The sequence below is a fragment of the Marmota monax genome, unplaced genomic scaffold, assembly GCF_021218885.2.
Source record: "Marmota monax isolate L192 unplaced genomic scaffold, Marmota_monax_Labrador192_F-V1.1 WCK01_AAM20220418_F8-fsc00420, whole genome shotgun sequence".
NCBI lineage: Eukaryota > Metazoa > Chordata > Mammalia > Rodentia > Sciuridae > Marmota > Marmota monax.
Genome location: NW_026694467.1, coordinates 111,715 through 138,761, shown reverse-complemented (window position 1 = coordinate 138,761; position 27,047 = coordinate 111,715). Strand labels below are relative to the sequence as shown.

Below are 27,047 nucleotides of genomic sequence, written 5' to 3'. Positions count from 1 at the left end.
CTTTTTCTAGGACCTCTTATCAAAATATCTTTAAGGGAAGAACACAATATTGGAATTTTAGGCCCATTAAAATCTAGTGAAAATAGCAAATTTTTCTTACTCTTTCCAATTTTGCTGATTGAAGAAAAATAATTGATTATGTATTAATAGGCATACTCATCCAAAATTACATGTAAATGGAAAATTTGAGGAGATACTTTTTTAATTCAAATGCAACCAAGAGTTGCTAAGAATTTTACTACCATAATAGAAGTCCTTGAACTTGCAGCTTTAGAACATAGTGTACTTATCAACATAGGTATCAGATTCAATGCTAAAAGAAGACTTGAGTGAAATGATCAAGGAATTCTGGATCTACAAATTGTCCAGAGATCCACAATTATGAAACTGACGTTGCAGTTACATGCTGCTCATTTCCAATTACAAAATCGTCACTTTTCTTTTAATTAAAAAAACAAATGATAAGACTGGGAAAAGGAACCAGCTGAGTGTTAACTCTCATCTATGGCTCATACTACTCTTCATTGAGCTAGTAAAAGAGAACCTTGTTATTAATTTTAAGCTATTATGGCTTATATTTATTATTTTCAAATTTGTGATGAGACATTTATAAAATTTACATAAAGTTTATGGCCTGAATAAGTGCTGAATGCTAAGTCGTCCTCAAGTGCTGAATGAGTAATGCTAAGTATGGAGTGCCCAAGGAAGGCACTTGAACCAGAAAAAAATGAGTACTGATTTACCTAAGTTATTTATGGAGACCAAATTTATTTTTTTAATTACAATTATTCAGAAATTTACCACAGCTGGTATTTTTTCCTTATATCCATATGCCTACCTGGTTAAAGTTCCTGAATTCAGAAAGTATTTTTGTAGGTAAGACTATATGGCCCCTTCTGCCAGAGATCAGCTTTGTGGTGAGAACATGGCACCCTGCCCGTTTCCTGTGGAATCATCCCAAATAATTTGATTCTACTGAGACAGTGGACCCTGTCCTTAGAATCCTAAAACTAGTTCAATTTATCAGCAAAATTCTGTGTTTTGTGTGCAAGAGAAACAAGAAGGAAATTCTTGTTTAATTTTGTTTTTTATTTTGTTTGCTCTTTCATCAGTCTTCCTATTAATACAGATACACAAACATACATATGTATATTTATATGACATTGCTGTTATTTTCATATTATTATTTAGTAGTAGGTGTTCCTTAAAAGTAAATAAATGTTTCTGATTATTTTTTTCAGCTCTTTTCTTTCTCTCATTTGGTTTTTGATGTCATAAGCTAGACAAAATCTGACTCGTAATTGAATTTCAGAATTGATTGCTTTTAAAAATTAAAAAACAAATTTTCAAAACATAATTTGTAAACATAATCTAATAGTTTGGAAAAAGAACAATGTAGGCTTTTGTAATTTTTAAAATGTTTTGTCCATTCAAAAACATAAATAATAATTATATTTTAATTTTTTTATTAATTTTGTTTAAAAAATTGTTGTAGATAGACACAATACCTGTATTTTATTTAATTATTTTTATGCAGTGCTAAGGATTGAATATAGTGCCTCACATGTGAGAGGCAAATGCTCCATCACTGAGCCACAATCCCAGCCCAATTTTAGCTTTTAATGACCTTTGTATCTCAATGCTTTACCACATCCTTGAGTTTTTAAAATACTTTAAAAAATTTTAAATGCAAATTACATAAAATATTTTTAGAAGTTCATTTTTATGACACCGTTATGGTCTACAGTTCTTTCAAATACTTTATGATTAAATGGATTTTATTTTCACAAACATTTATCTTTCCATTTACCATATTGAACAAATTTTTATTAAAGCTGGAATATTAATAGATATATAAGGCAAACATAGTAGTTTAAAAATATTTAAAATTATATAATATAATTAGAATTATCTCAAACTTGGTTTTTCTAGTAGCTGATGGATACATATCTATGTAGTGCCTCACCTCACTATTATTTCAGTTAGATAAGTCCATATTTTGCTCTTTTATTCATAGAAATATAAACTTGGTCACCCCAGTAAGGGTATTAAGGCAGCCACATTAGGGTACTAATGTCAATGAGTGAGTACTGCAACATGACACTATCAACACTAACTCTAGGGTCTACTATCTCAGTAGGATCAAATTATTTGGGATGATTCCACAGGAAACTGGCAGGGGCTGTGCTGTGTTCTCACCACAAAGCTGATCTCTGGCAGAAGGGGCCATATAGTCTTACCTACAAAGATATTTTTTGATTTCAGGAACTTTAACCAGGTATGAGTATAAGGAAAAAATATCAGCTGTGGTAAATTTCTGAATAATTGTAATTAAAAAAAAAATTTGGTCTCCATAAATAACTTGGGCACATCAGTACTCATTTTTTCTGGTTCAAGTGCCTTCCTTGAGCACTCCATTACCACTCATTCAGCACCTGAGGACCACTTAGTTCTAAATGTTTTATATATGTATTAACTAATTTAATCTTCATAGCAATTCTATAGTATAGGTAGAATTAAAAAATTCATTTTACAAATGATGCAGCATTTGAGGCCCAGATATGTTTAACATTTACAGTTAGTGAATCAAATAGTGGAACTTTAGAATTCAAGCTGTCATGTACTATGCCTAATATACTAAGCCTCAGGATAACAACTACTCTTGACATTTGTGCTGCACATACTATACTAGGCATTGTACTTAGTGCTTTCGGACATTAATTTTATTTCATCCTCATAAGGGCATCATTAGAAAGGCATTATCCTCAGCTGAAAGAAAAGAGATCTATATACACTAAGGAATTTACTACTTGATGTTGTTTTGTGATTTGCACATAGGAAATTTAGAATAATGTCTGATACTGTCTTCCAATTCTATGACTTACTACTCTGTCCAATGTCAATTTTAAAGCTATTAGAATTTAATGGCTAGGTAGACTATATGACAGACCCCTGCCCAGATACCAAGCATCTCTAAGGCCCATGGAAAGCCATGAAAGAGGACACCATATCTCACACTTCAGTGTTTCCCAGTGCATTTTTTCTAGGAACATTAGACCTAAATTACATTAATAGGTATATGTTAAAAAATGTCTTCTTTGATTATATAAATTGGGAAAACATTTAGTTGAATCAGAGGTTGAGATTAGGAACCTAAGGAAATAATTATATATGGTGGACTGTTAAGACTATGTAAAGTCTCCTCTGAGCTCAGAGTAGATTGGAGTTAATTCTTTGATTTTTTTTTAACAAACACTTTCTAAATGATTAAGTTGATACCCAAAGTATTTCTAAATCTGATATGTTAAAAGTATTTTTAAGCAGCTTTTTAAATTTCAAACTAAAGCTATTCTATCCTTTAAGATAGATTGCATTTTTAGTGGCCTAGAATAGATAATACAGAGAGTCACCAGCTTGACATATTCTCATATGGCAGCATTCTGGTTTCCATGTGAAGTTATAATTATTTTTAAAAACTCTACTATGAGGTTTATATATTATATATTAATAGATCATTTTGAAGACATCAGAAACTTCACCAAGTTGTCTAATACAATGACAGCTTTCTTAGGCTAGAACATGAGGAAACTGAAATCTAATAAATATAATGTTGGTCAGCAGAGACTCTGTAGGCCTTTGGATTTTCATTTGTGAATGTTAAAGATCTTTGTCTCCAGATTGTCTTTCTATATTTCTTTCATATTCTCTCTCTCTCTCTCTCTCTCTCTCTCTCTCTCTCTCTCTCAATACACACACACACACACACACACACACACACACACATTCTGACACTGCCCTGGAGCTATGACAACTTATTGGATGATAGCTTCCTTTCATTAAAAAAATGGAAGAATCTATAGTAGCATTTCTAAGCTTTAACTCTACCCCCAGTGATTTATTTAATTGGTTTGTGGTGGAGCGTGATGAACAAACAGTATGTCTTTAAAACTCATCAGATGATTCCATTATTCAACCAGAGTTTAACCCTATAGACCCAGAATACTAAGTTCTCAAGCAAGCCCCAAAGGACTTGTTAAATCACAGATTATTAAGTTCCCAGAGTATCTATAGATTTGGGAGGAGGTCTGGAAATCTGCTATTCCCACATAATGCTAATGCTGCTCTTCAAAGAACCATATTCTGACAATCGTTGTCCCAGATCACTCTCTTCTATTGAAACTTTACAATTTCCTTTTAGTTGTGTGTTTGTTTAATTTGTAGGTAAAAAGGAATTTTTATCAGATAATTTATTATCTTTGATTAATCAAACCAGAAGTAAAGCAAGCATTTATCTTCCCTAGTTTAGGTAAAATCTAGACTCATATTGAATATGGTGTTTACTGTCATGAAACAAAACTCATTTCTTCCCAGGCATGTGTTTTCTTACTTTCATCCAATAAATGGATTCAAATCACAATAATTAAAGCTGTGTAATAATGAAACTAGAGAACTTGAAATTGCAGAGGGCGACAGGAGCTTATCTAATTAAGCAGGAATTACTCTTCCTACTTGTAGAAATCAGAAACTTGAAAGAGGCGGAAGGAGAAAATAGTGAACAGACATATGCATGCATTCACATATGACCAACGATGGACATGATCAAAAACCAGCCTGATGAAAATGGGTGATTTGTGTCCACCGAGAAGCAACTAATGTGAAACAGGAGAATGCCACAAACATCTGGCACAATAATTAGGACTTAACAACACAAGCAATCAGAGGTTATTCAAAGTTCCTGAGCAAAAGGGTCCCATGAGGCAAACCATGTTTCAGCTTTATTGGTCTGGCGGACTGGTTTAAAGATAAACAGAAGTATTTCCCATCACTGCAGGGTATAATAGAGCTGCTGCCTGAAATAACAGATCGCAATAAAGTTTTATTGTTTTGCAAAAAGTCAAAGAATTAACTCCCAAAGAAGACTTCCAGTAGGGAATCACTTTGATTTGTACATGAAATGAAAAATAATAGGACAATTTATAATTTACCACAAGAGCCAGGTAATTTTCTCACTCCATTGGATTCTTTCAAACAAGACACAAAAGTTGACTTAAAGATGACTTAAAGTTTCATATCAGATTGATAGAGATTGTATAGTAAAATCATTAGACAAGGGACCCCTTGATCCTGCATTGAACAACAAATCATAATAGATATTTTTTCTAGTTTGAAGACAGTATAGTTAAATGTAATTTTATTAAAGATCTTTTTCTTAGCCTGATTCATTATCTAGCCAAGGATCTCTGTTTAGGTAAATGTATCATAAAGGCATCTTTTTTTAGCAGCAAAGTAGGAATTTTATTCTTGAATTTTTTTTAAGTTCTCTCTTCAGGTTTTAGGGGAAGATCAATGTTTCTGATTATCTTGTCAAAGAGAGGACTAGCAGAACAAACATCCAAATCGACTATCCAGGAGGCAGCTGAAGTTGGAATCCTGAATGCCAAGAAATGCTGAATGGGCAGTCACCATTAGAAGTGGTGGTTCAACTCCAGAAACTTCTAAGTGCTCTGAGGCAGAGCATATACAGCAAAGCACCAAAATCCAGCAGGGTCAAGGAAAAGCTTTCTACACACAAGAGAGAAGTTCTGCACAACTTCAGTTACAGAGGAAAGGTAGTCAGAAGACTAGGAGAGTTAGAAAACAACAACAACAACAACTTCTCTTTGGAGGAAAGCGTGAGATATATACCTAGGAAGGAAAGCATAGTATGTAGATTTTTTAAGTGACAGTATGAAATAGAGATCAGGTTGTTAGTTCTGTTTTTGTTGTTGTTTCTTTCTTTTTAGATACAGTTTTGTGGTTACAAACTTTGTACATTAGAATCACCCAGGCAGCTTATTAATCAGGAGTCTCACAATACATGAAGATTCTGTGTTTGACCCAGACATCTAGATTCTTAATAAGTACTCCAGATGATTGGAGTTAATCTTTGATGAGTTAATTGATTTGATGAGTTAATTTATTTGATGAGTTAATCTATTGATGAGTTAATCTTTGAAAAAGACTCACATGTGTTCATTTACTGTGTTAACAGTAGAGGTGTGTAGAGGGAAAAAAGCATAGGGGTTTGAGAATGAATGTCTTAGAAGAAAGAAAAATACAAATAAAATAATTTCTAAGTGGCATTGAGGGGCAACAAATTGAAATTCAACATCAGGGATCACATTTGCTGCCTTCTAGCAGGGCTGTCAGTAGAAGATAAACCACACAGAGCAAGTGTTCCAGACATGAACCAAGGGGTTGGTCATTTATTCTAGTTTCTAGGTTGGTTTGATGTCTGATGTTAATGAAACATCTGAAGTTGATTATAATTTCACTGGCAAGTGTTACGTTTTGAAGTTTAACATTTTGGAAAGAATCACTCCAAGAACGTCCTATTTATATCTTTAGCTATTGAACAGGAAAAAAAGGAAAAATTTTTGATGTTTTCCATGTATCTTAGAACATCATGCAATGCTTGACTTTTGCAGAAATTTCTGGTGTGAGTTAATTAGAATACATAAAAAAGTCAGTTAATGGGGTCAGGTAAAAGCAAAAGAGGTTTTCCATTGCAGTTCTGAAATGGGAGAATAACCTTAAAGTTAGTTATCAGCTCCCTCCCACACTCCACAGTACCACTGCCCCTTGGTTTTCTTTGTGGGCTCACATGAACAGCTCTTGAGTTTGCTTTCGTTTTGGTTCTGTATGTCACAATTTACAAAAATATTCTTACTGTTTTATTAATTTTTTAATTTTTAAAATTACTTATGCCAACAGTACTTGGCTTTTTGACAATGGACCCAAGAATTTTGTTCCAGTCCTTTGAAAACTGACTATGCAAATGCACGTGAATTTGTTTATATACAGCAATTTCAATCATTTCACTCCAGGTTCAGAATACAGAACAAAGGAATGCAAGAGAACACAGACAAGGGAAACAATTCATTTGCACTGGAGTGTTACTAATATACATACTTTCGCATAGTTTTAACATAAAAACAATTGGGATTTGTGTTTTGCATATTATTTAACCTTTATCTTATTCTAAAATCTCAGAGAATCTTCAGTAATATTACTTTCCTAAATTCCTAAGTGCATATTAATAAGGTGCTACATCATATTTTATATTTATTTGAATATTGATTAAGTTGCATATAATATGTAATGTTATAGCTAATATTATAGGAAATGTCTTTTTACTGTAAATTCTTATTTTAAATTTTTTTAGAGAATTAGACCTTTCTGTTCTTGTTACTTTTTTTATTTCTTCTGCTCCAGTTCCTGTTTTTATACTGTTCTTGATTTTCTTTTTTACTTGATCTGTTTCCTTTTATATATACAGTTAAGGAATGCCCTTGATGATCATTAAAGAAAGACATAACTTGAGCTAAATAATTTCTGAATAATAATTATTTTGTATGTGATGACTTAGGCAAAAATTTTATCTTAATTTGGGTCAGTTCTTATCTAATTTATGTTTTCTTTCATATATTTCATAACTGTCAATACTAGATAGTTTAAAACTATTTTATACTATTAATATTGAATAATTTCCAAAGAATCAATAATAAATTAAAAACCCAGTTTCCAATTGTTTTCAGTCAGAATGATTAAGTTTTAATATTTATAGTACGTTTTTTTAATTGTAAAAATCATGTAACTTTGATATGGGCATATTGCCAAGAATGTGAAATCTTTATAATAAGACCAAAGCTCCCCTTTCTTTTACTGAATAAATTATTCAACCTGAAAGTAGTTTGTTAGAATTTTGTTCAATTTTAAATAATATTAAATTATAAAATTTAAATAGTATTAAATTTTAATAATTTTCAAGAAATTTATCTCCTTACAACAAAATAACTTCAATTGCTTGACTTTGTATTGAACACTTTATTCATTTGTCTAAATCTGTATTTTTTCATAGAGTTGTAGCTTATGAGAACATCAATAAAAACGACTATTATACGATTAGCCAAAAGGCAGTGACACACGTTTACAACGATGAGATTGAATTTATTGAAATTGATCGATGGGAACAGGAATACCTATATCACAGAGAACTCATTAAGATCCCCATATTTTCACTTTTCCGGAAATGGAAGGCTTTTAGCGTATGGAGGAAGAATGTACGCTCCACGAAAATCAATGAATGTCGAAAATCGCTACAAAAAGATTTGTTCATTGTTCATCCTGTATGTATTTATTAATTGTAATTTAAAGAATTACAGAAAAAGAAAATGTGAATCTATTATAAGTATAGATAGTCTCTGAAATGGAATATTTCACCTTTTTAAGAGAATTCACAATTTTTAACCTGTCTAGTCAATTAGGAGTTTGGCAATCCAGTGGCATTTCTATATTTTAACTATGGTTGCAAAATGCAGAAGTACAACAAGAGAGTTGTACAGGTCCCCTTTGATTAGAAACAGGCTCAAAGTCTTGGATTTGTAATCCCCTTTGTTGTTGATCAGAAAGCTGTATGTCTTTTGAGAACAGTGGATTGGCAGCCCTATTACCTCCCCTCTTCTCTAAAACCTTCTGGACTTAATGGCCCCAAATAATCTGGTACTTGTTTTCATGGGCCAGTACCTCTCAGTAGATCATATAGGTTCCTTTACCATGGATTCAGATAATTGGGGAAAATTTAACTTTTATTTTGAATGATAGGAGATGATAGGAAAAAAAAAACTGCTAAAGAATGTGTGGCCATATTCAAATTTCACTCAGTGAATTTCAACTTACATTAGAATTTTTGTACTTGACTCCTGGGAATAACTGAAATTATTACTGGCACATTCAAGAGTGCTATATCCTCAGCTGTCTGTTTCTATGACACTAAGTCACTACTTTCTCCAATCAAAAGCCTTTAGTTTTCTTTTTACGGTCAGTTCCTTTACTTTGCATAAAGTAATCTGAAAGACTTATCACCATGTTAGTCACACAATCAAGGAATATTCAGGACTACACTTAACACAGATATTAGTGCTAAACAAATATATATACCATCTGGAGTCCTCCATCTCATCCAGCATTCTGAGTTGTGGGAAAATATTCTAGTCGTTGATATAGAATTCAATCCTTACACACATCTACTTTCTTCATTTAAAGATATTTCACTACCTTTTACCATGTCTTGAATACTATCCATATTATAAATTTGTTACTAAACGTGCAAAATAGTTCTCCCTAGAATTGCCTCCAAATCAACTCACTCATCAAAATTCACTCTCTTATTTTGTGTGCTTAAAGTTATCATTATCTCCTGTGCAACATTCATACCAGTGGTGCATTGGCTTTGATAATATCTCCTCTTGAATTGGTTCTAGAGGACTAGAATGTTTTCATGCTTTCAAGCTGCAATTGACATAAATAGCAGTCCCATTTGAAAGAAAAGTGGCACAGAACTGATCACACACACCTGGGATAAGAAGCAGATTTATTGTCAAGAGCCTGACAAGGTTGCTCTGCACAAAGACAGGGATAGCAGCAGCAAGGAGGGAGAGCAGTAGCAACTCCCCCTTGAATGTCACCTTTTATAGACTAGAACCATGGCCATGCACTAGGGGCAGGTTTAGTTTTCCTCTGATCTTGTGGAAGGCAAGTTTGTTTCTTGGGAACAGAGAAAGGCAGTTTTCCTATCTCTCAGAAGGGGGAACAAGGAAATAGGCATGTACCTTTATCTTCTCAAGGAGAGAGCAGGGAGAGACCTGCATATCTCTAGACCTGCATTATCTCAGGCTATTTTCTATTTCTTGGGAATAAGAACAGTATTCATAAAGTGGGGGTGGGGAAAAGGAAGATGGCTGCAATTATGCTAACACCATTGAGATGGTTTGAATACCTGTTAGATGCTAACTCACACTTATCACAAGTCTTATAATTACAACTACTTGACTAGAGTGGCTGATTCTTCTAAACTGGGTTGAAGAAAGAAATATTGAAAGAAGTTGTTCCAGAAATTTTTATTTTTAGACATTTTTCAATAACCAACTTTTTTGGCACCTGTGCCTATATTTTCTCATAACAACTTTATGGATATGACATTTACATACCATAGAATTCACCTTTATAAAGTATATAATTCAATGATTTTTAGTGTATTCACAGAATTTACCAATAATCACTACAGTCAATTTTAGAACATGTCCATTATTCAAAAGAAAAACTCCATTATTCACATTCCCTCTTTCTTCCCAATCCCTCTTTTCTCCCTCACCCCAGCTTTAAGTAACCAGTAATCAATTTTTTTCTCTATATTGCCTGTTCTTTACATTTCTTTTAAATGAAGTCACAATATTTTTGTTTATTTATTTGTTTGGTTTTTTTTTGTGACTGGCACTTTTCACAAAACATAATGTTTTTAAGGTTCGTCTATGTTATAGCATTTCTTTTCATTGGCAGTTTGTTCCTTTGTGTTATTATGCCTATTTATTTGTCCACCCATCTATTAATAGAAATTTAGACTGTTTCCACTTTTCGGCAATTATGAATAATGTTGTTATAAACAATCATGTATAAGTTTTTGTCTGAACATATGTTTTTTATTTCTCTTGGTCATACCTGTAGGAATAAAATTTCTAGGTCATTAGTTACTCTATGTTTAACCTTTTCAAGAAACATAAGTTTTCCAAAACTACTTGTTGCCCACTAAAATTTAAAGTCAAATTTATCCTTGTTTTCTGTCATAGCCTTTTAGATTAATAGATGCTTCCTTCTGTTATAGTTGTGACTGGATATTGTAAAGTCCTTAAAGTAACACAAGAATCTTTATTAGCAAAAACTAATGAAATGTAAGATATTGCCCAGTTGTTTTTACTTGCTCTCATTTTTGTTCTTTAAATAGCAGAAAGACATGTATGTATTTTTAAACTGAAAAAGAAGGTATTTGACAAACTAAATCTGATAATTCAAAGAATTAGTTTACAAAAAAATTTTCAAAAGTGTTTCTACGTAATATATGTTTTTTGTAGTTGTAGCTCAAGTTAACATACAGAGCAGTTTATTTTCCTTATTAACCATTTTTACTATTCACAAGCTTTTATACTTTTAAAATACAGAACTTTTTTTTTTACTAAACAATGATAAATTTTTATTTTCATTCAGTATTTGCGACCAGCTCTTCTTAAAATAAATGAATTGTGTTATCAATTGAGCTTTATGGGACTTTATTATATTGAAAAATGTCACACCTACACCCTGCAGGAGTTCAAGGCTGCACAAGTCGCAAGACTACAAGAGGTAAGAAATTTTGCCTATAAGGATTAAGTTTTTTCCCTATTATTGATATTTTGATGTCACTAATTATGCATATTCATCAATCTCTAGGTGACAGAGCGCCTAGAAGAATTTCGAAATGAGGCAAAAGAAGTGGTCAGGAAGGCATGTCGATTTGCTTTGCGTGCTGCAGGGTTTGTTCCTGATGACTGTGCATTTGAACCTACTGAGAGTATGAAGGGCATGGACCCTGGGTATATTAGAAATGTCTGCTTTCTAAAATATCAGTTCTTCTGTATTCTCCTTGTCCTAGGTTTAAATAATGATCCTTTTTCAGTTCTTTCAAACTGCTTCTTGGTATGTTATAAATTCAATATACTTTGTGGAAGGGGGTAAAATGGTAAATACTGCATCTTCTTGCATTTCTCTCACATAAGTATTGTTGAACTGTACACAGAATATTAATTCATAAGCCTTCTATAGTGGATTCTGGTTGAGACTGTCTTCTTAAATGTATGTCTGGCCTACTGTTGGAGTCAATAGGTTTGTTAAAAATTAGGGACTGAATGGATCTCAAGATTGGACCCAGTTGGCATGGATTATAAAGGATGATAACAATACAGATGGATCAAATGCTTGAGGGTCAAGGTATTCCTGAGAAAGGTAACATGGTCTACTGATCGACTCCTGTTAAGGAGAATGTTAAAAACTATCTATACTATTTAGTTTAATTGAAATCAATTGATAGGAAATTCCTTTGAATAATTAGACTTCTTTGTAGGCTTTAAATGCGTTATGAACCAAAGGATTTTATTGTTTTTACATTTTATTTGTTCTTTCTTTGAATGTATATTGAAAGAAATGGAATTTTTTGTCATTTACATTTTAAAACTTTTAATAATCTGTACATGAATACACATTAGATAAAAGTCTGTGAATTATTAATATATTAATGCAGTATTCTAATCTGATTCAAAATGGGGTTGGGAGGGACAGCAAGGGAGGAAGATTAGGGAATAGGGATGGGAGGGAAAGAGAGGGAGAAGGGGAATACATGAATGGTGGAAGGAGACCCTCATCATTATACAAAATACATGTATGAAGATGTGAATTTGGTGTCAACATACCTTATATACAATCAGAGATATGATAAATTGTGTCATAAAGGTATATTAAGAATTGTAATGCAAAAAATAATAATAAGAGCTCATGTATAATGGCATAATTTGTCATGAACATACTTTATATAAGAAATGAAATTTTTACACAAAAATTCTTGTGTCTTCTGTTGTTCTTAGCTTGCTATGCAAAAATAAGTGGAGTAGGTTTCAGTGATGTGCTGGTTGAGTTGCCCTCTTATGGAGATTCTGAAAAAATGACATATACAGAACAGGCCAGCAAAAGGCATCATTGCATGAGGCTAACATGGTAAATGACTAGTATTTATTTTAAGAAAAATTAGATCATCCATCCTGCTCAAGCTTCATTAAAAATTAAACCTTGGAAGATGAGGAATATGTTAATTTGTATGACTGGAGTAATTATTTTGTTCTGTATGTCAAAACATCTTGTGTCCTACTCAAATATGTACAATGAAAAGTTAAAACCAAAACATAGAGATGTTTTAATGTTTTTAATTTTTTAAAAAAGGCAATGTTCATTTCCAAACATCTCCTTTAAAAAAAAAATCAAACCTGTCACCATAGAGTTCTCTAATAGTTATGAGAATTTAAGGAATATGATTACCTAAATGCATGCTCCAGAAACCCATCCCTTCAACTGCCACTCAGCAAAGTAGCTGCTGGGACAGGCAGGCTGATAGTAAATCCAGGTCTAAGAGCTCCTCTTTGATATCTAAGGCTATGATTCCCTCTGGCCTAGCCTGGAACAACTCCCTGCAATAAAACAAGTTGTGCGAAGGAGAATCCAGGCACACAGAGATTTGTGGACCTCCGCAAGTAGGTTAGGAGGGCCTGCTCTAATGCTGGGTGACCAGCACCCCGCTAGGGTAGGTTCCTGCTCAGGAGGTGTGAGCAGCCTGGGAATTAAAAAGTCTGAAATAGTAAGATATAAAGCCGGAGCCAGAAATTAGATAAAAAGGGGAGCGCATCTGATGGGAGCTGGAAATGAACAACTGAAAATTGCCCTGATTCTTTATTTAAGGAGGAGTACATCAAAGGCAGGAATAAGGTTTCAGGGAAGGAGTCTTGCTTCTCAGTGTGGCAGAGTCTTGCAATAAACAGGTTGATTGGCATTTTGACAAGCCACACCCACTTCCAGAGTCTGCATAGCTCCAGTGGGTCATTCCATCTCTGATGCTGTGCTGAACTTGTGATGGAGCTAGGTAGGAAGCCACATGAACCAGGCAGTCTCAAACCAGCAGGGTTGCTGCTGGGAGTTCTGATACTCTACTTTACTGCCTCATGGTTTCAACATTGTTTTAGTTCACACACAGTGCATGGATGACTTCCTGCACTGCTCCATCCTTTTGGTCACTAAGGAACTATGGCAAACTGGAAAATCACATAAAGTTCCACCCTATCCCTAAGGCAGCTTTTACAACTGGGAGCCTGGAAGGGAAGTGTTCCTCCTAGTACCTCACCAGGGAACTTGCTATTAGCTGTGCCATCTGCTTACCTAGCTCCATCTTCAACTTGACTATTTCAGAGTTTAAAAGTCCATCATTTTAAAGCCTTATGATCACAAATAACTCTTACAAACAAAATCACCGAAGATTATCTGAAAAATTGTGAAACTATAAAGCATTGATTATTACTATTTGGTGTTCACTAACTTAATCTAACAATTGAAACCACTTATTTAATGTACCTTAATTGTGTACTCTTTTATATATGAAAATGTCTGCATCAATGAAAGTCAGTGAAGCTGTCTCAAAGGTCACCATCAGGTCCTAGAGATACAAGAAACCCTAAAGCTCCATTTAAGCAAACTAAAAAAGTTATTCTAAATGTAACAGTTGTTGTATACATTAAGTTTTTCTTTAAAACACTTAAAAAATCATATAGCCCTTTGGCTAGATGAGCTACGTGCATTTTCCTTAATAGCTATATTGCTCATTAAATAGACTATGAAGAGTTAGAACACCTAGCTAAAAACTGATGTTGCAAATTGAATATAATTGTGTTCTAAATGGAAGAATGTCTAAGAAAAACTCTTCTGGACAATAAATCTCTGATGTTATAATATAATTAGGTCACAACTCAAGGAGAAATTATATTTTAAAATTTAAATACTTGCTTTAGAGTCACGATCAAAAATATATTGTGATTATAGAGAACTGAAACAATATTTACTTTTCTTTTCAAGCTTTATCTATCTAAATGATTATTTAATTGAGAACACACTGCATATATTAACAGTAAATTCTGCTAACTCTCTTCTGAATTATCTTACTGATAAACTGAAAAGAACACCTTCAGCAGATGTCATTCAGAAATGGATTACTGAGGAGAAGCCTGAAGTCACTGACAAAAAGGTATATTCAGATCAAACTAAGAATCATTATCAACACTTATTGATGAGTTCTTACTATAAATCATGCTATTTTCTGTATACTAGAAAAATAGAGAAATTTTCTGTTGAATATGTTTCTATTGAAGTATTTGTTGTTAGTTTTATTTCTATTGAGTATATGAATTCCACTTCTATTTAAATATTATCAACTTTGTTGTATACATTATTAATGTTTTCCCAGTTTATTGTCTGCCTTTCCATTTTGTTGATAAGTGTTTTTATAGGAGAGACATTTTATGATACTATATCATCTTTAAATATTTACCTTTTATCTTTTCTTTTCACATGCCATGGTTATAAATTCAGCTAATTATATAAACTTAAGTTTACATTTCTTTGTCTTAATTTATGCCTTGGTACTAACGTCTTTATAACACTGCAAATATGCTCATTTTAGGGGGCTCCTGTAGTGGAAAAGCAGGAAGAAGATGAGTCTCTTGTTCCCATGTTCATCACAGAACTGATTTTGACAGTCCAGTCACTACTCTTTGAGCCTTCAATGGAAGATTTTCTGGTGTGCTTCTTTATATAATTTCTGCATTATGTACACATTTTCTGGAAAATAAGCAACTGCTTTACTATCAAAAGATTGGCAGGACTATTATCACTTCTCCAAAACAGAGGAAAGCATTGTTCTTTCACAGCATTCCCTATACATAAAATCTATCTAAAAGTATAGCACATTTTCTTTAACTTGAGGAAAATTAGGAGCTTGGTAAGGTACACCATCAAGAGGACATGTTCTGGACTGGGGTTGTAGCTCAGTGGTAGAGCACTTGCCCAGCACGTGTGAAGCACTGGGTTCGATCCTCAGCATTATGTAAAAATGAAATAAAGATATTGTGTGTCCACCTACAACTAAAAAAAAATATTAAAAAAGAGGACATGTTCTACATAAACTTTATAACGGACTATAGGCATCCCTCTAATAAGAGTCCAAGAAATCATTCTTGCAAACACCATTTTTAAAATCTTTTTAAAAGCATTCTGCATCTGTGGGAACTTAATTGTTTTAGTTATTCATTGCTCTGTAACAGATTACCACAAATTTTGCAGCTTAAAACAATCATCATTTTTCTCAGTTTCTATAGGCCAGGAATCTGGGAACTTGCTAATTAGCTCATCCTCTGCTTTAGGACCTGTCCAGGCTGTAGTTCAGGTGTCAGCTGAGACTGAGGTCTTTTTTATCCCACACTTGATTGGGAAGACTCTACTTCTGAGTTCCCTCAGATTGCTGGAAGGATAGAGCTCTGTCCAGCTATTGGACCAAGATCCCCATTTTTTGCAGATGTCAGCCAATGATGACCCTTAGATATAAGAAGTACCCTGTAGTCCCTTGCTATATGACCCCTTCTATAGGCAGTTCATAACATAGCTCTTGTCTCTTCAAGGTCTGTTAGAGAATTTCAGGAAGCCCAATCTCTCCTTTGAAGTCTTTCCCTTGATTCAGTCATGTCTACCCAGGATAATCACGTTTTTTATTAACTCAGAATCAGTTTATTTTGGACCTTGATTCTGTCTGCAGAATCTTTCTGCCTTTGCCACATAATGTAACCTAATCCCTGGAGTTATATCCCTTTATAATCATAGGTCTACCCACACTCAAGAGCAGGGCATTATATAGGTAGGTGTGTGTGTATACAGTGGTGAGCAAGAATCTCAGGGGCCATCTTATTTTGTCTACCACATTTGTGTACATGTGTAGATTAGTAAACCAATCAGTCCATATTTTCTGTTGTTAACTGGTATATATACTATAGCGCAAAAGCACTAGTACTTGGGATCTGTAGATTTTAGTCTTGGCTCTACAATTAATAAGCACCCTGGGGTTTAGTTTCTTCATTTTTAAGATGAGAAGGCAGATGAGTTTTTGGGTTGCCTCCTCTTGCAGCAGTCTATGATTCTGTAATTTATGAGATAGGATATTTTAAGACATTTACAATGACAGGCAGACTGATAAGCTCCTAGTGTCTGGAACTGCTCTTGGGAGGTCCCAAGCAGAGAAGCACTGAGCTCCTATGTTTTCTTCTGGCCACAAAACTCATGTCCTTCACCTGGGATGCAGGTACCCCTGTGTTACAAGTGACACAAGGAAGCTGTCCCCAGCAAGCAGTTTGTTATCTTTACTCCCAAGTGACAGGCCTCAAAAAACTCGACACTCTTCTCATTTTCTGTCGTAGAACTCTGCTTCACATATAGTTATTTTTAATTCCTACACATGACTGAGCTCTGGGAATAATCTGCAAGTTCATGTGTTCATATCAACATAAGATTTTACTTCACATACCCAAAATTGGAAGTGTAAATAAGATTTTCATTCATGAATTTTCTCCCTCCCCCCAAATTATTTTGGTCATTAGTCTTAATCATCTTCATCTGGGTTTCAAATACACATGCATATATAGGACTGCAAGAAATTATATGCTTTAAATTTTTTTAATAATGACTCACTCTTTCTATTCCTTTATTTTTATTTATTTATTTTTATGGTTTTCTGAGGTTTGAACCCAGTGCTTCACACATGCTAGGCAAGTGCTGCACCACTGAACTACAACCCCAGCCCAGAAAATTATATGCTTCAGTCATGACATTGTTCTTGCTTAGGTTATCAGTGTATTGAATTCTTGATTCAGTATTTACTTTTCAATTTTCTTCTTGTGTTTGACAGATCTCCTATTGCATGTGATTTTATTTACTGCTTTCACCTCATGAAATAGACTCTTGGTTAAATTCCCCTTGGTTCTCTTCTGTATCTACATTTTTTTCTTTCCCATCCTTCTTTTCAAGATCTTTTCTGTCTGACCCTTGATCGATGCTTTCCTAAAGTGTTCCCTCCTCTTCACACACTATGAATTTTTCTTAGATGCTCTTTTCCATGCCTATTGTTTTAACTTCTAGGTTACTGACTCATAAGTATATATTTATATCCAGTAGTTTTTTCTTAACCCCCAGACTTAGAGCCAACTGCAAATGTCCACCAAAATGTTCCATGATCAACCTCTAATTCACCAAAATTAACTAAATTATCAACTTCTACCAAAACTTGCTCCTTCCATGCTTTTGCCATCTCAATGAAAGGCATTATTCAGCTGCCATGTCAGAGATCTGGGAGATAGCTTAGATTCTCCCTTTGCTCCCTGAGGTCCAGTCACCAGGTTTTATGTGGAGCTTTAGTTGTTCTCTCACTCAAAACCTCATCATCTCTCTCTGGCCTGACATAATAGTCTGTTTCGATTTGCTTGTTTCTCTTCCCCATTTTCCACATTTCTGTTAGCAAGTCATTCTCATAGGCAAAGCTAATCATGTCATTTTCCTGCTTAAAATTTCTCCATTACCTATGGTAGCATTTTTCAAAGAGTGCTCTGTGAGATGTTGCTAGGCATTCTAGGAGAAAAGGGGTTATGATACATTTACATATTAACCGATGTGAAAGTCCTGTTTTGTGTGTCCTGAGAAGACTCCTGTTTCCTCAGTTCTTGTCTTCTTGAAATATTTAAGTCAAGAGAATTAGAGAATAAGCATAAAGTATTTGTTTAGTTTAATGGAGGTAAGCTCTAGGAGAGCCTTGCCTCCCTGTAGAATAGACTCCCTCCCAGAGAAGAAAAGACCTAAGGCTTTCCACAGGAAGAGTTTTGTTTTATAGGTACTAGTGATTGAATCCAGGGGTGCTTTACCTAGTGACCTACATCCCCAGTCCTTTTTATTGTTTGTTTTGAGGCAGGGCCTCACTAAGTTATCCAGGCTAGACTCAAACTTGTAATTCTTCTGCCTCAGCTCCCAAGTGACTGATTACAAGTGTCACCACACTCCACATACTGGGTTTTTATACTTGGTCTTGGAATCTCCTTCCTCTTCAATGATGAACTAACTTGCTGAGGTGACTGTGCTTTGGGGGCCATGGCCTACTGCCCTGTGCTGGCTTCACATGTTGGAAAGTTTACATTGATATCCCAGAAAAACCTACCCAAGTTTTAAAGCCATAATATAAATTACAGTGAATCAGGATCTGGCAAGCAGTGCCTCTCTGCATGTTTTGAAGTTGGAAGTCTCTTAAACTGGCTATACTCACTTCTTCTAGTTTAAGAAGGTAGTACCTGAGCAAGAAGAAGGAAGGTTTGTGGGTGGAATTTCCTGTCCTCTGAGGAAGAGTTATTTTTCATCACTCAAGGTGGGGAGAGCCCTATGTTTCCTTCCCCTACCTGCCTGCTCACATCCACCTATCTCTTTACCTGTGTTAACACATCTGCCACACACTGTTTGTCCACACTGGCTCTGTGCTCCAACACCTCTTGGTGGGGGCCCCTTCATACACAATGACAGAGAGAATGGGACTCCTAGGAGTTATGTAATCTTGGCAAGCTCCAGCTCATATTTTAAGACTCATCAAGAAGTACTTTAACTAATTTTCTTTAAGGTATTTGTTCTAAATTATAAACTAATCCACGCTCATTGAAGAGAATTTGAAAAACACAAAGATCATTAAAATCATCCAAAATCTTGTCAGAAATAGAAATAACCACTGTTTTTATTGTTTCCAGCATACTTACTTTATCATGAGATTATATACATAGATGTAGATACATTTTTAAATAGGGATGATATCATACATCAGTTCTCTCTCTCTAACTTAACATTATATCATAAACTTTTTCCCATGACATTGACCAGTTTCTGAAGACATCATTTTGAAAGGGTATGGAATTTTCCATTGTATAATGTACCATGACTTGTATAACCATTCTATTCATTTTGAATACTTCAGTATATCTTTTTTATGTAAATTTTTTATTTATATATGACAGGAGAATGCATTACAATTCTTATTATATATATAGAGCACAATTTTTCATATATCTGGTTGTATTCATAGTATATACACACCAATTCGTGTCTTCATACATGTACTTTGAGTAGTAATAATCATCACATTCCACCATCATTAATTACCCCATGCCCCCACCCTTCCCCTCCAACCCCTCTCCCCTATCTAGAGGTCGTCTATTCCTCCCATGCTCCTGCTCACTATCCCACTATGAATCAGCCTCCTTATATCAAAAAAAGGTTCAGCATTTGTTTTTTTGGGATTGACTAACTTCACTTAGCATTATCTTCTCCATCTCCATCCATTTACCTGCAAATGCCATGATTTTATTCTCTTTTATTGCTGAGTTATATTTCAATGTGTATATATGCCACTTTTTTTAATCCATTCATCTATTGAAGGGCATCTAGGTTGGTTCCATGGTTTAGCTATTGTGAATTGTGCTGCTATAAACATTGATGTGGCTGTGTCCCTGTAGTATGTAGTCCTTTGGGTATAGACCAAGGAGAGGGACAGCTGGGTCAAATGGTGGTTCCATTCCCAATTTTCCAAGGAATCTCCATACTGCTTTCCATATTGGCTGCACCAATTTGCAATCCCATCAGCAGTGTATGAGTGTACCTTTTCCTCCACATCCTTGCGAGCACTTATTGTTGCTTGTATGCATAATAACTGCCATTCTGATTGGAGTGAGATGGTATCTTAAGGTGGTTTTAATTTGCATTTCTCTAATTGCTAGTGATGATGAACATTTTTTCATGTTAATTAATTATGCATCATCTTCTGAGAAGTGTCTTTTTATGTCCTTGGCCCACTTATTGATTGGGTTATTTGTTTTTTTGGCGTTTAGATTTTTGAGTTCTTTATAAACCCGAGTGATTAGTGCTCTATCTAATGTGTGAGGGGTAAAGATTTCCTCCCAAGATGTAGGCTCTCTATTCACCTCACAGATTGTTTCTTTTGCTGAGAAGACACTTTTTAGTTTGATTCCATCTCATTTAGTGATTCTTGATTTTAATTCTTGTGCTACAGGAGTCTTATTAAGGAAGTTGGTGCCTAACCCCACATGATGGAGATTCTTCTATTAGACGCAGGGTCTCTAGTTGTATTCCTAAGTCCTTGATCCATTTTGAGTTGAGTTTTGTGCATGGTGAGAGATAGGGATTTAATTTCATTTTGTTGCACATGGATTTCCAGTTTTCCCAGCACCATTTGTTGAAGAGGCTAACTCTTCTCCAATGCATATTCTTGGCATCTTTGTCAAAAAAAGATAATTGTAGTTTTGTGTGTTAGTCTCTGTGTCTTCTATTCTGTACCATTGGTCTACCAGTCTGTTTTGGTGCCAATATCATGCTGTTTTTGTTACTATTGCTCTGTAGTATAGTTTAAGGTCTGCCACCTGCTTCACTCTTCCTGCTAAGGATTGCTTTAGCTATTCTGGGTCTCTTATTTTTCCAGATGAATTTCATGATTATTTTTTCTATTTCTATAAGGAATGCTTATTGGGATTTTTAGTGGAATTTCATTAAATCTGTATAGTGCTTTTGGTAGTATGGTCATTTTGATAATATTAATTCTGCCTATCCAAGAGCAAAGTAGATCTTTCTATCTTTTAAGGTCTTTTTTGATTTCTTTCTTTAGGGTTCTGTAATTTTCTTTACATAGACCTTTCACCTCTTTTGTCAAGTTGATTCCCAAGTTTTTTTTTTTTTTTGAGGCTATTGAAAATGGGGTAGTTTTCCTCATTTCCATCTCAGAGGATTTGTCACTGATATACAAAAATGCCTTTGATTTATATCCTGCTACTTTGCTGAATTCATTTACTAGTTCTAGGAGTTTTCTGGTGGAACTTTTAGGGTCTTCCAGCTATAGAATCATATCATCAGCAAATAGTGCCAATTTGAGTTCTTCTTTTCCTATGTATAACCCTTTAATTTCTTTCATCTGCCTAATTGCTCTGGTCAGTGTTTCAAGGACTATGTTGAATAGAAGTGGTGAAAGAGCACATCCCTGTCTTGTTCCAGTTTTTAGAAGGAATGCCTTCAATTTTTCTCCGTTTAGAATGATGTTGGCCTGGGGCTTAGTGTAGATACCTTTATGATGTTGAGATTATGTTCCTGTTATCCCAAGTTTTTCTAGTGTTTTGAACATAAAGGGGTGCTGTATTTTGTCAAATGCTTTTTCTGCATCTATTGAGATGATCGTATGGTTCTTATCTTTAAGTCTATTGATGTGATGAATTACATTTATTGATTTCTGTATGTTGAACCAATCTTGCATCCCTGGGATGAATCCCACTTATCATGGTGCATGATCTTTTTGATATGTTTTTGTATCCGATTTGCCAGAATTTTATTGAGAATTTTTGCATCTATGTTCATTAGAGATATTGGTCTGAAGTTTTCTGTTTTGTTTGTTTGTTTGTTTTGATGTGTCTTTGCCTGGTTTTGAAATCAGAGTGATATTGGCCTCATAGAATGAGTTTGGAAGTGCTGCCTCTTTTTCTATTTCCTGAAATAAATTGGAGAATATTGGTATTAGTTCTTCTTTAAAGGTCTTGTAGAACTTGGCTGTGTATCTGTCCAGTCCTGGGCTTTTCTTGGTTGGTAGACTTTTGATGGTGTCTGCTATTTTGTCACTTGAAATTGATCTATTTAAATTGTGCATATCATCCTGATTCAATTTGGGCAAATTATATGACTCTAGAAATTTGTCAGTGCCTTCGATATTTTCTATTTTATTGGAGTACAGGTTTTCAAAATAATTTCTAATTATCTTCTATATTTCTGTAGTGTCTGTTGTGATATTTCCTTTTTTTATCACGTATGTTAGTGATTTGAGTTTTCTCTCTTCTTCTCTTCATCAGCATGGCTGAGGATCTGTCAATTTTATTTATTTTTTCTAAGAACCAACTTTTTGTTCTGTCAACTTTTTCAATTGTTTCTTTTGTTTCAATTTCATTGATTTCAGCTCCGATTTTTATTATTTCTGTCTTCTGTTGCTTTTGGTGTTGATTTGTTCTTCTTTTTCTAGGGCTTTGAGAAGTAATGTTAAGTCATTAATTGTTGACTTTTTCTTCTTTTAAGGAATGAACTCCATGCAATGAATTTTCCTCTTAGAACTGCTTTCATAGTGTCCCAGAAATTCAGATATATTGTATCTGTGTTCTCATTCACCTCTAAAAACTTTTTAATCTCCTCCTTGATGTCTTCTGCAGCCCATTGTTTATTCAGTAGCATATTATTTAGTCTCCAGGTGTTGGAGTGGACTTTATTTTTTATTTTGTCATTGATTTCTAATTTCATTTTGTTATGATCTAGTAAAATGCAGGGTAGTATCTCTACTTTTTAATATTTGCTAAGAGTTGCTTTGTGGCATAGTATATGGTATATTTTAGATAAAGATCCATGTGCTACTGAGAAAAAAATATATTCTCTTGTTGAAGGTTGGAATATTCTATATATGTAAGTTAAGTCTTAAGTTATTGATTGTATTATTGAGTTCTGTAGTTTCTTTGTTCAGCTTTTGTTTGGAAGATCTATCTAGTGATGAAAGAGGTTGTTAAATTCACCCAAGGGGCTGAGGATGTAGCTAAGTTGGTAGAGTGCTTGCCTACCATACAAAAGGCCCTCAGTTCAATCCCCAGCACCACAAAAAAAAAAAAAAAAGAAAAGAAAAAATCCACCCAAAACTATTGTGTTGTGGTGTACTTGACTCTTGAACTTGAAAAGAGTTTGTTTGATGAACATAGCTGCTGTGTTGTTTGGGGCATATATATTTATAATTGTTAAGTCTTGTTGGTGTATGGATCCCTTGAGCAGTATGTAGTGTCTTTCTTTATCCTTTTTGTTTGACTTTAGTTTGAAGTCTACTTTATTTAGATATGAGGATGGAAACCCCTGCTTGTTTCCACAGTCTATGTGAGTGGTATGATTTTCTCCAACCCTTCACCTTCAGTCTGTGAATGTCTTTTTCTATGAGATGTGTCTCTTGGAGGCAGCATATTGTTGGGTCTTTTTTTTCCTTTCTTTTTCTTTTTTCAAATCCAATCTGCTAGTCTATGTCTTTTGATTGTTGAGTTTAGGCCATTAACATTCAGGATTATTATTGAGACATGATTTGTATTCCCAGCCATTTTTGTTTATTTTTGGTATTTAACATGACTAGGTTTCTCCTCTGATTAGATTTTCCTTCAATGTAATCTCTCCCTCTGCTGATTTTCATCATTGTTTTTCATTCCTCTTCTTGGAATTTTGCTGAGGATGTTTTGTAGTGCAGGATTTCTAGTTGTAAATTCTTTTAACTTTTGTTTATCATGGAAGGTTTTTATTTTATCATCAAATCTAAAGTTTAGTTTTGCTGGAAATAAGATTCTTGGTTGGCATCCATTTTCTTTCAGAGCTTGGTATATGTTGTTCCATGATCTCCTGGCTTTGAGGATCTGGGTTGAAAAATCTGCTGAGATCCAAATTGGTCTCCCCCTATATGTGATCTGTCCTCTCTCTTGAAGCTTTTAGGATTCTATCCTTATTCTGTTGCTAGACGTTCTCATTATAATGTGACTTGGTATAGATCTGTTGTAATTTTGTACATTTGGTGTCCTGTAAGCCTCTTATGTTTGGTTTTTCCAATTTCTTCTTCATGCTTGGGAAATTTTCTGATATTATCTCATTGAAGAGATTGTGCATTTCTTTGGTTTGAAACTATGTGCCTTCCTCTATCCCAATAACTCTTAGATTTGGTCTTTTGATGCTGTTCCATAATTCTTGGATGTTCTGTTCAAGGTTTCTAACTTTCTTCACTATATGATCAACTTTATTTTCCAGATTGTATATTTTGTCTTCATTATCTGATGTTCTTTATTTCAAGTGATCTAGTCTGTTGGTTATGCTTTCTACTGAGTTTTTTATTTGATTTATTGTATCCTTTATTTCAAGGATTTCTGGCTTTTTTTTTTTCGGGGTCACTATCTCTCTCTTGAAGTAATGTTTTGCTACCTATATTTGCTCTCATATTTCATTGTTGGAGTGATCAATTTTTGCTTGTATTTGCTCATATAAGTCATTCTTTAATTCACAGATCATTTTAATTATGAACCTTCTGAACTCCTTCTCTGACATTTCATCAACTTTGTTGTCCATAGGTTCTGTTATTATAGTGTCCTGATTTGTTTGGGGCACTTTCCTCTCTTGTTTTTTCATGTTGTCTATGTGTCTTCCTTTCTTGCAGTGTGGATCTGAGATATTACAGTTTCATCTCTATATTCTTGTAGTACCTTTGCAGATTATCTGTAACTCACCTTGATGTTTGGCTTCCAGACCCTGCTGGTGTCCCTCAATGGATGTTACTGCGTCCTGTGTCAGTTGGAGTGGGTGGATCTGGGCCACTGGGCTTGATCTCCCAAGGTAGGCTGCTGGTAGGAAGGGGTGGTCTTATTCCAAAGGCTAGACTCAGGCAGTGTCTGCCCTGCCGGGGGAGGGGTAAACCTGACTTAGTGAAATCCTGGATCCCACATGGGCTGTTGTGAGCCATCTAGAATGAATCTCAGCTTTGGGGTAGTGCACTGGTCAGAAGGGGTGGTCCTGCACCAGAGGCTAGGCTCTGGTGAGTGTCTACCCTGCCTAGAAAGGGGTGGACCCAGCCTGCAGGGCCCAGGGTGGGCCCTGCAGAGGATGGTGTGGGTGGATCTGGGCTGCTGGGCTTGACCTCCCAAAGTTGTCTGCTGGTAGGAAAGGATGGTCTTATGCCAAAGGCTAGGCTCTGGCAGTGTCTGTCTTGCTGGGGGAGGGGTGAACTGGGCCTACTGAAATCCTGGATCCCAAGTGGGCTGTCTGGGCTGGATCTCTCTGCTCTCGGGGTAGTACACTGGTCAGAAGGGGTGGTCCTGCCACTTCAGTATATCTTTAGTTATTATTATGAGTAATACTGTATTGAATGTACTTGCACAAATCTTTGTTTACATGTCTAAGATTTTTTTTTTTAAATCTCAGGTTATATATTTTTTCTTTGTGGTACTAAGGATTGAACCTAGGGACTCACACACACTAAGCAAGTCTCCATCTCTGTACATCCCTAGCCCTAGATCTCTAAAATAGAAATTACTACTCAAACAACTTCTTCTCACCATGCCCCCACACACATTCATTCTCCTCCTTCTCCTTCTTGGTAGTATTTTTTCTAAATTGCCCAGGCTGACCTGGAATTTGTGATACTCCTGCTTCAGCCTCTGGAACAGCTGGGATTACAGGCATAGGCTACCAGCCTTGAACACACAAGTCCTCCTTTCTCTGCCAACAATCTAAATTTATAGCCCTTCCTTTAAACTTTCCTTTGGCATTCCTTCCTTATGACCCTCTGGTGTTTTGTTCACACTTTGAATGTGGATCTCTTTATAATGTGCTACATTTTTTTAAAAAATTTACCTCTTTCTCAATTAGAAAATATGTGTCCTAAGCAGGACTGTGTTTTCCAATTCATCAAAGAATCAACACAACATCTGGCCTGGTTGATTGAGTTATTCATGTTTAGTAATTCAGAATATTCATAAATATAATCATTTTTCTTTACATTTATGTTTATGCTTTTCTCTCTAACAGGATTGTATTTCGGATTCAGTTGATAATTTTCAAAACACTGTGTTATCAGTTCCTAATCTCGTGCCTGATACGTATTTTGATGCTTTCACCAGCCCTTACATTAACAACAAACTTGAAGAAAAAACTTGTGGACCTGGGCCAAGTTTATCATCTGTGTTTGATGATGATAAGAATTATCACATAATTGTCTATCAAATAAAGGTAAATTTACTTTTACTAAAACTGTTTTATATTTTCAATTTTTAAGAAATTGAGTAATATATTTTCTTTCTGTCTCATCTTTAAATATTTTATTTGTGAAAATTGGAATAAATGTAATCTCTACATAGTAAAATTCGAAAATAATGTTGATACCTAAAATATTGCCCTGTTAAGCAAGAGATAACTTTTTAATAGCATTAAAATATCTGGCAAAGCAGTTACATATCATTAGCAATCTATATGCATGTGCTTCTAGTGAGGCAATAATGGCTATTGAGAATTCTTACAGACACAAGCAGAACCTGGATGACTTACCAGCTAATACAATATTTTTAATTGAAGTCATTTCCTATTAAATGTTTTGTGCTTTATAAAAGTATAATGTAATTATTTGAGACTCATTAGAAATGTAATAATATCTCTTGATAACTCTTCAAAAGCACTGTATCAAGTATACTTTGAACATAGCATTTCATATGCTAACATTTTTTTTTAAATTTTTTATTGTTGGCTGTTCAAAACATTACATAGTTCTTGATATATCATATTTCACAATTTGATTCAAGTGGGTTATGAGCTCCCATTTTTACCCCATATACAGATTGCAGAATCACATCAGTTACATATCCATTGATTTACATATTGCCATACTAGTGTCTGTTGTATTCTGCTGCCTTTCGTATCCTCTACTATCCCCCCTCCCC

General features: G+C 34.6%; 1 protein-coding gene across 9 annotated transcripts in view; it reads left to right on the top strand.

Moving 5' to 3' along the window:
* The window catches only part of LOC124075518 (dynein axonemal heavy chain 6-like), a 157,005-nt gene that overhangs the window by 19,886 nt on the left and 110,072 nt on the right, over positions 1–27,047 (top strand). For 7 of the 9 annotated variants that reach the window (XR_009224396.1, XM_058571163.1, XM_058571158.1 and 4 more), the window contains 7 exons: positions 7,901–8,168; positions 11,080–11,214; positions 11,302–11,422; positions 12,489–12,618; positions 14,518–14,686; positions 15,122–15,238; positions 26,143–26,343. Coding sequence is in view for 8 of the 9 variants with exons in the window: in XM_058571163.1 (XP_058427146.1) it covers positions 7,901–8,168; positions 11,080–11,214; positions 11,302–11,422; positions 12,489–12,618; positions 14,518–14,686; positions 15,122–15,238; positions 26,143–26,343 (1,141 nt within the window). In the remaining variant the exon portion in view is untranslated. Of the gene's footprint in view, positions 1–7,900; positions 8,169–11,079; positions 11,215–11,301; positions 11,445–12,488; positions 12,619–14,517; positions 14,687–15,121; positions 15,239–26,142; positions 26,344–27,047 lie in introns of those variants that run through there. The other 2 variants (XM_058571164.1, XM_058571165.1) reach the window with 2 other exon arrangements.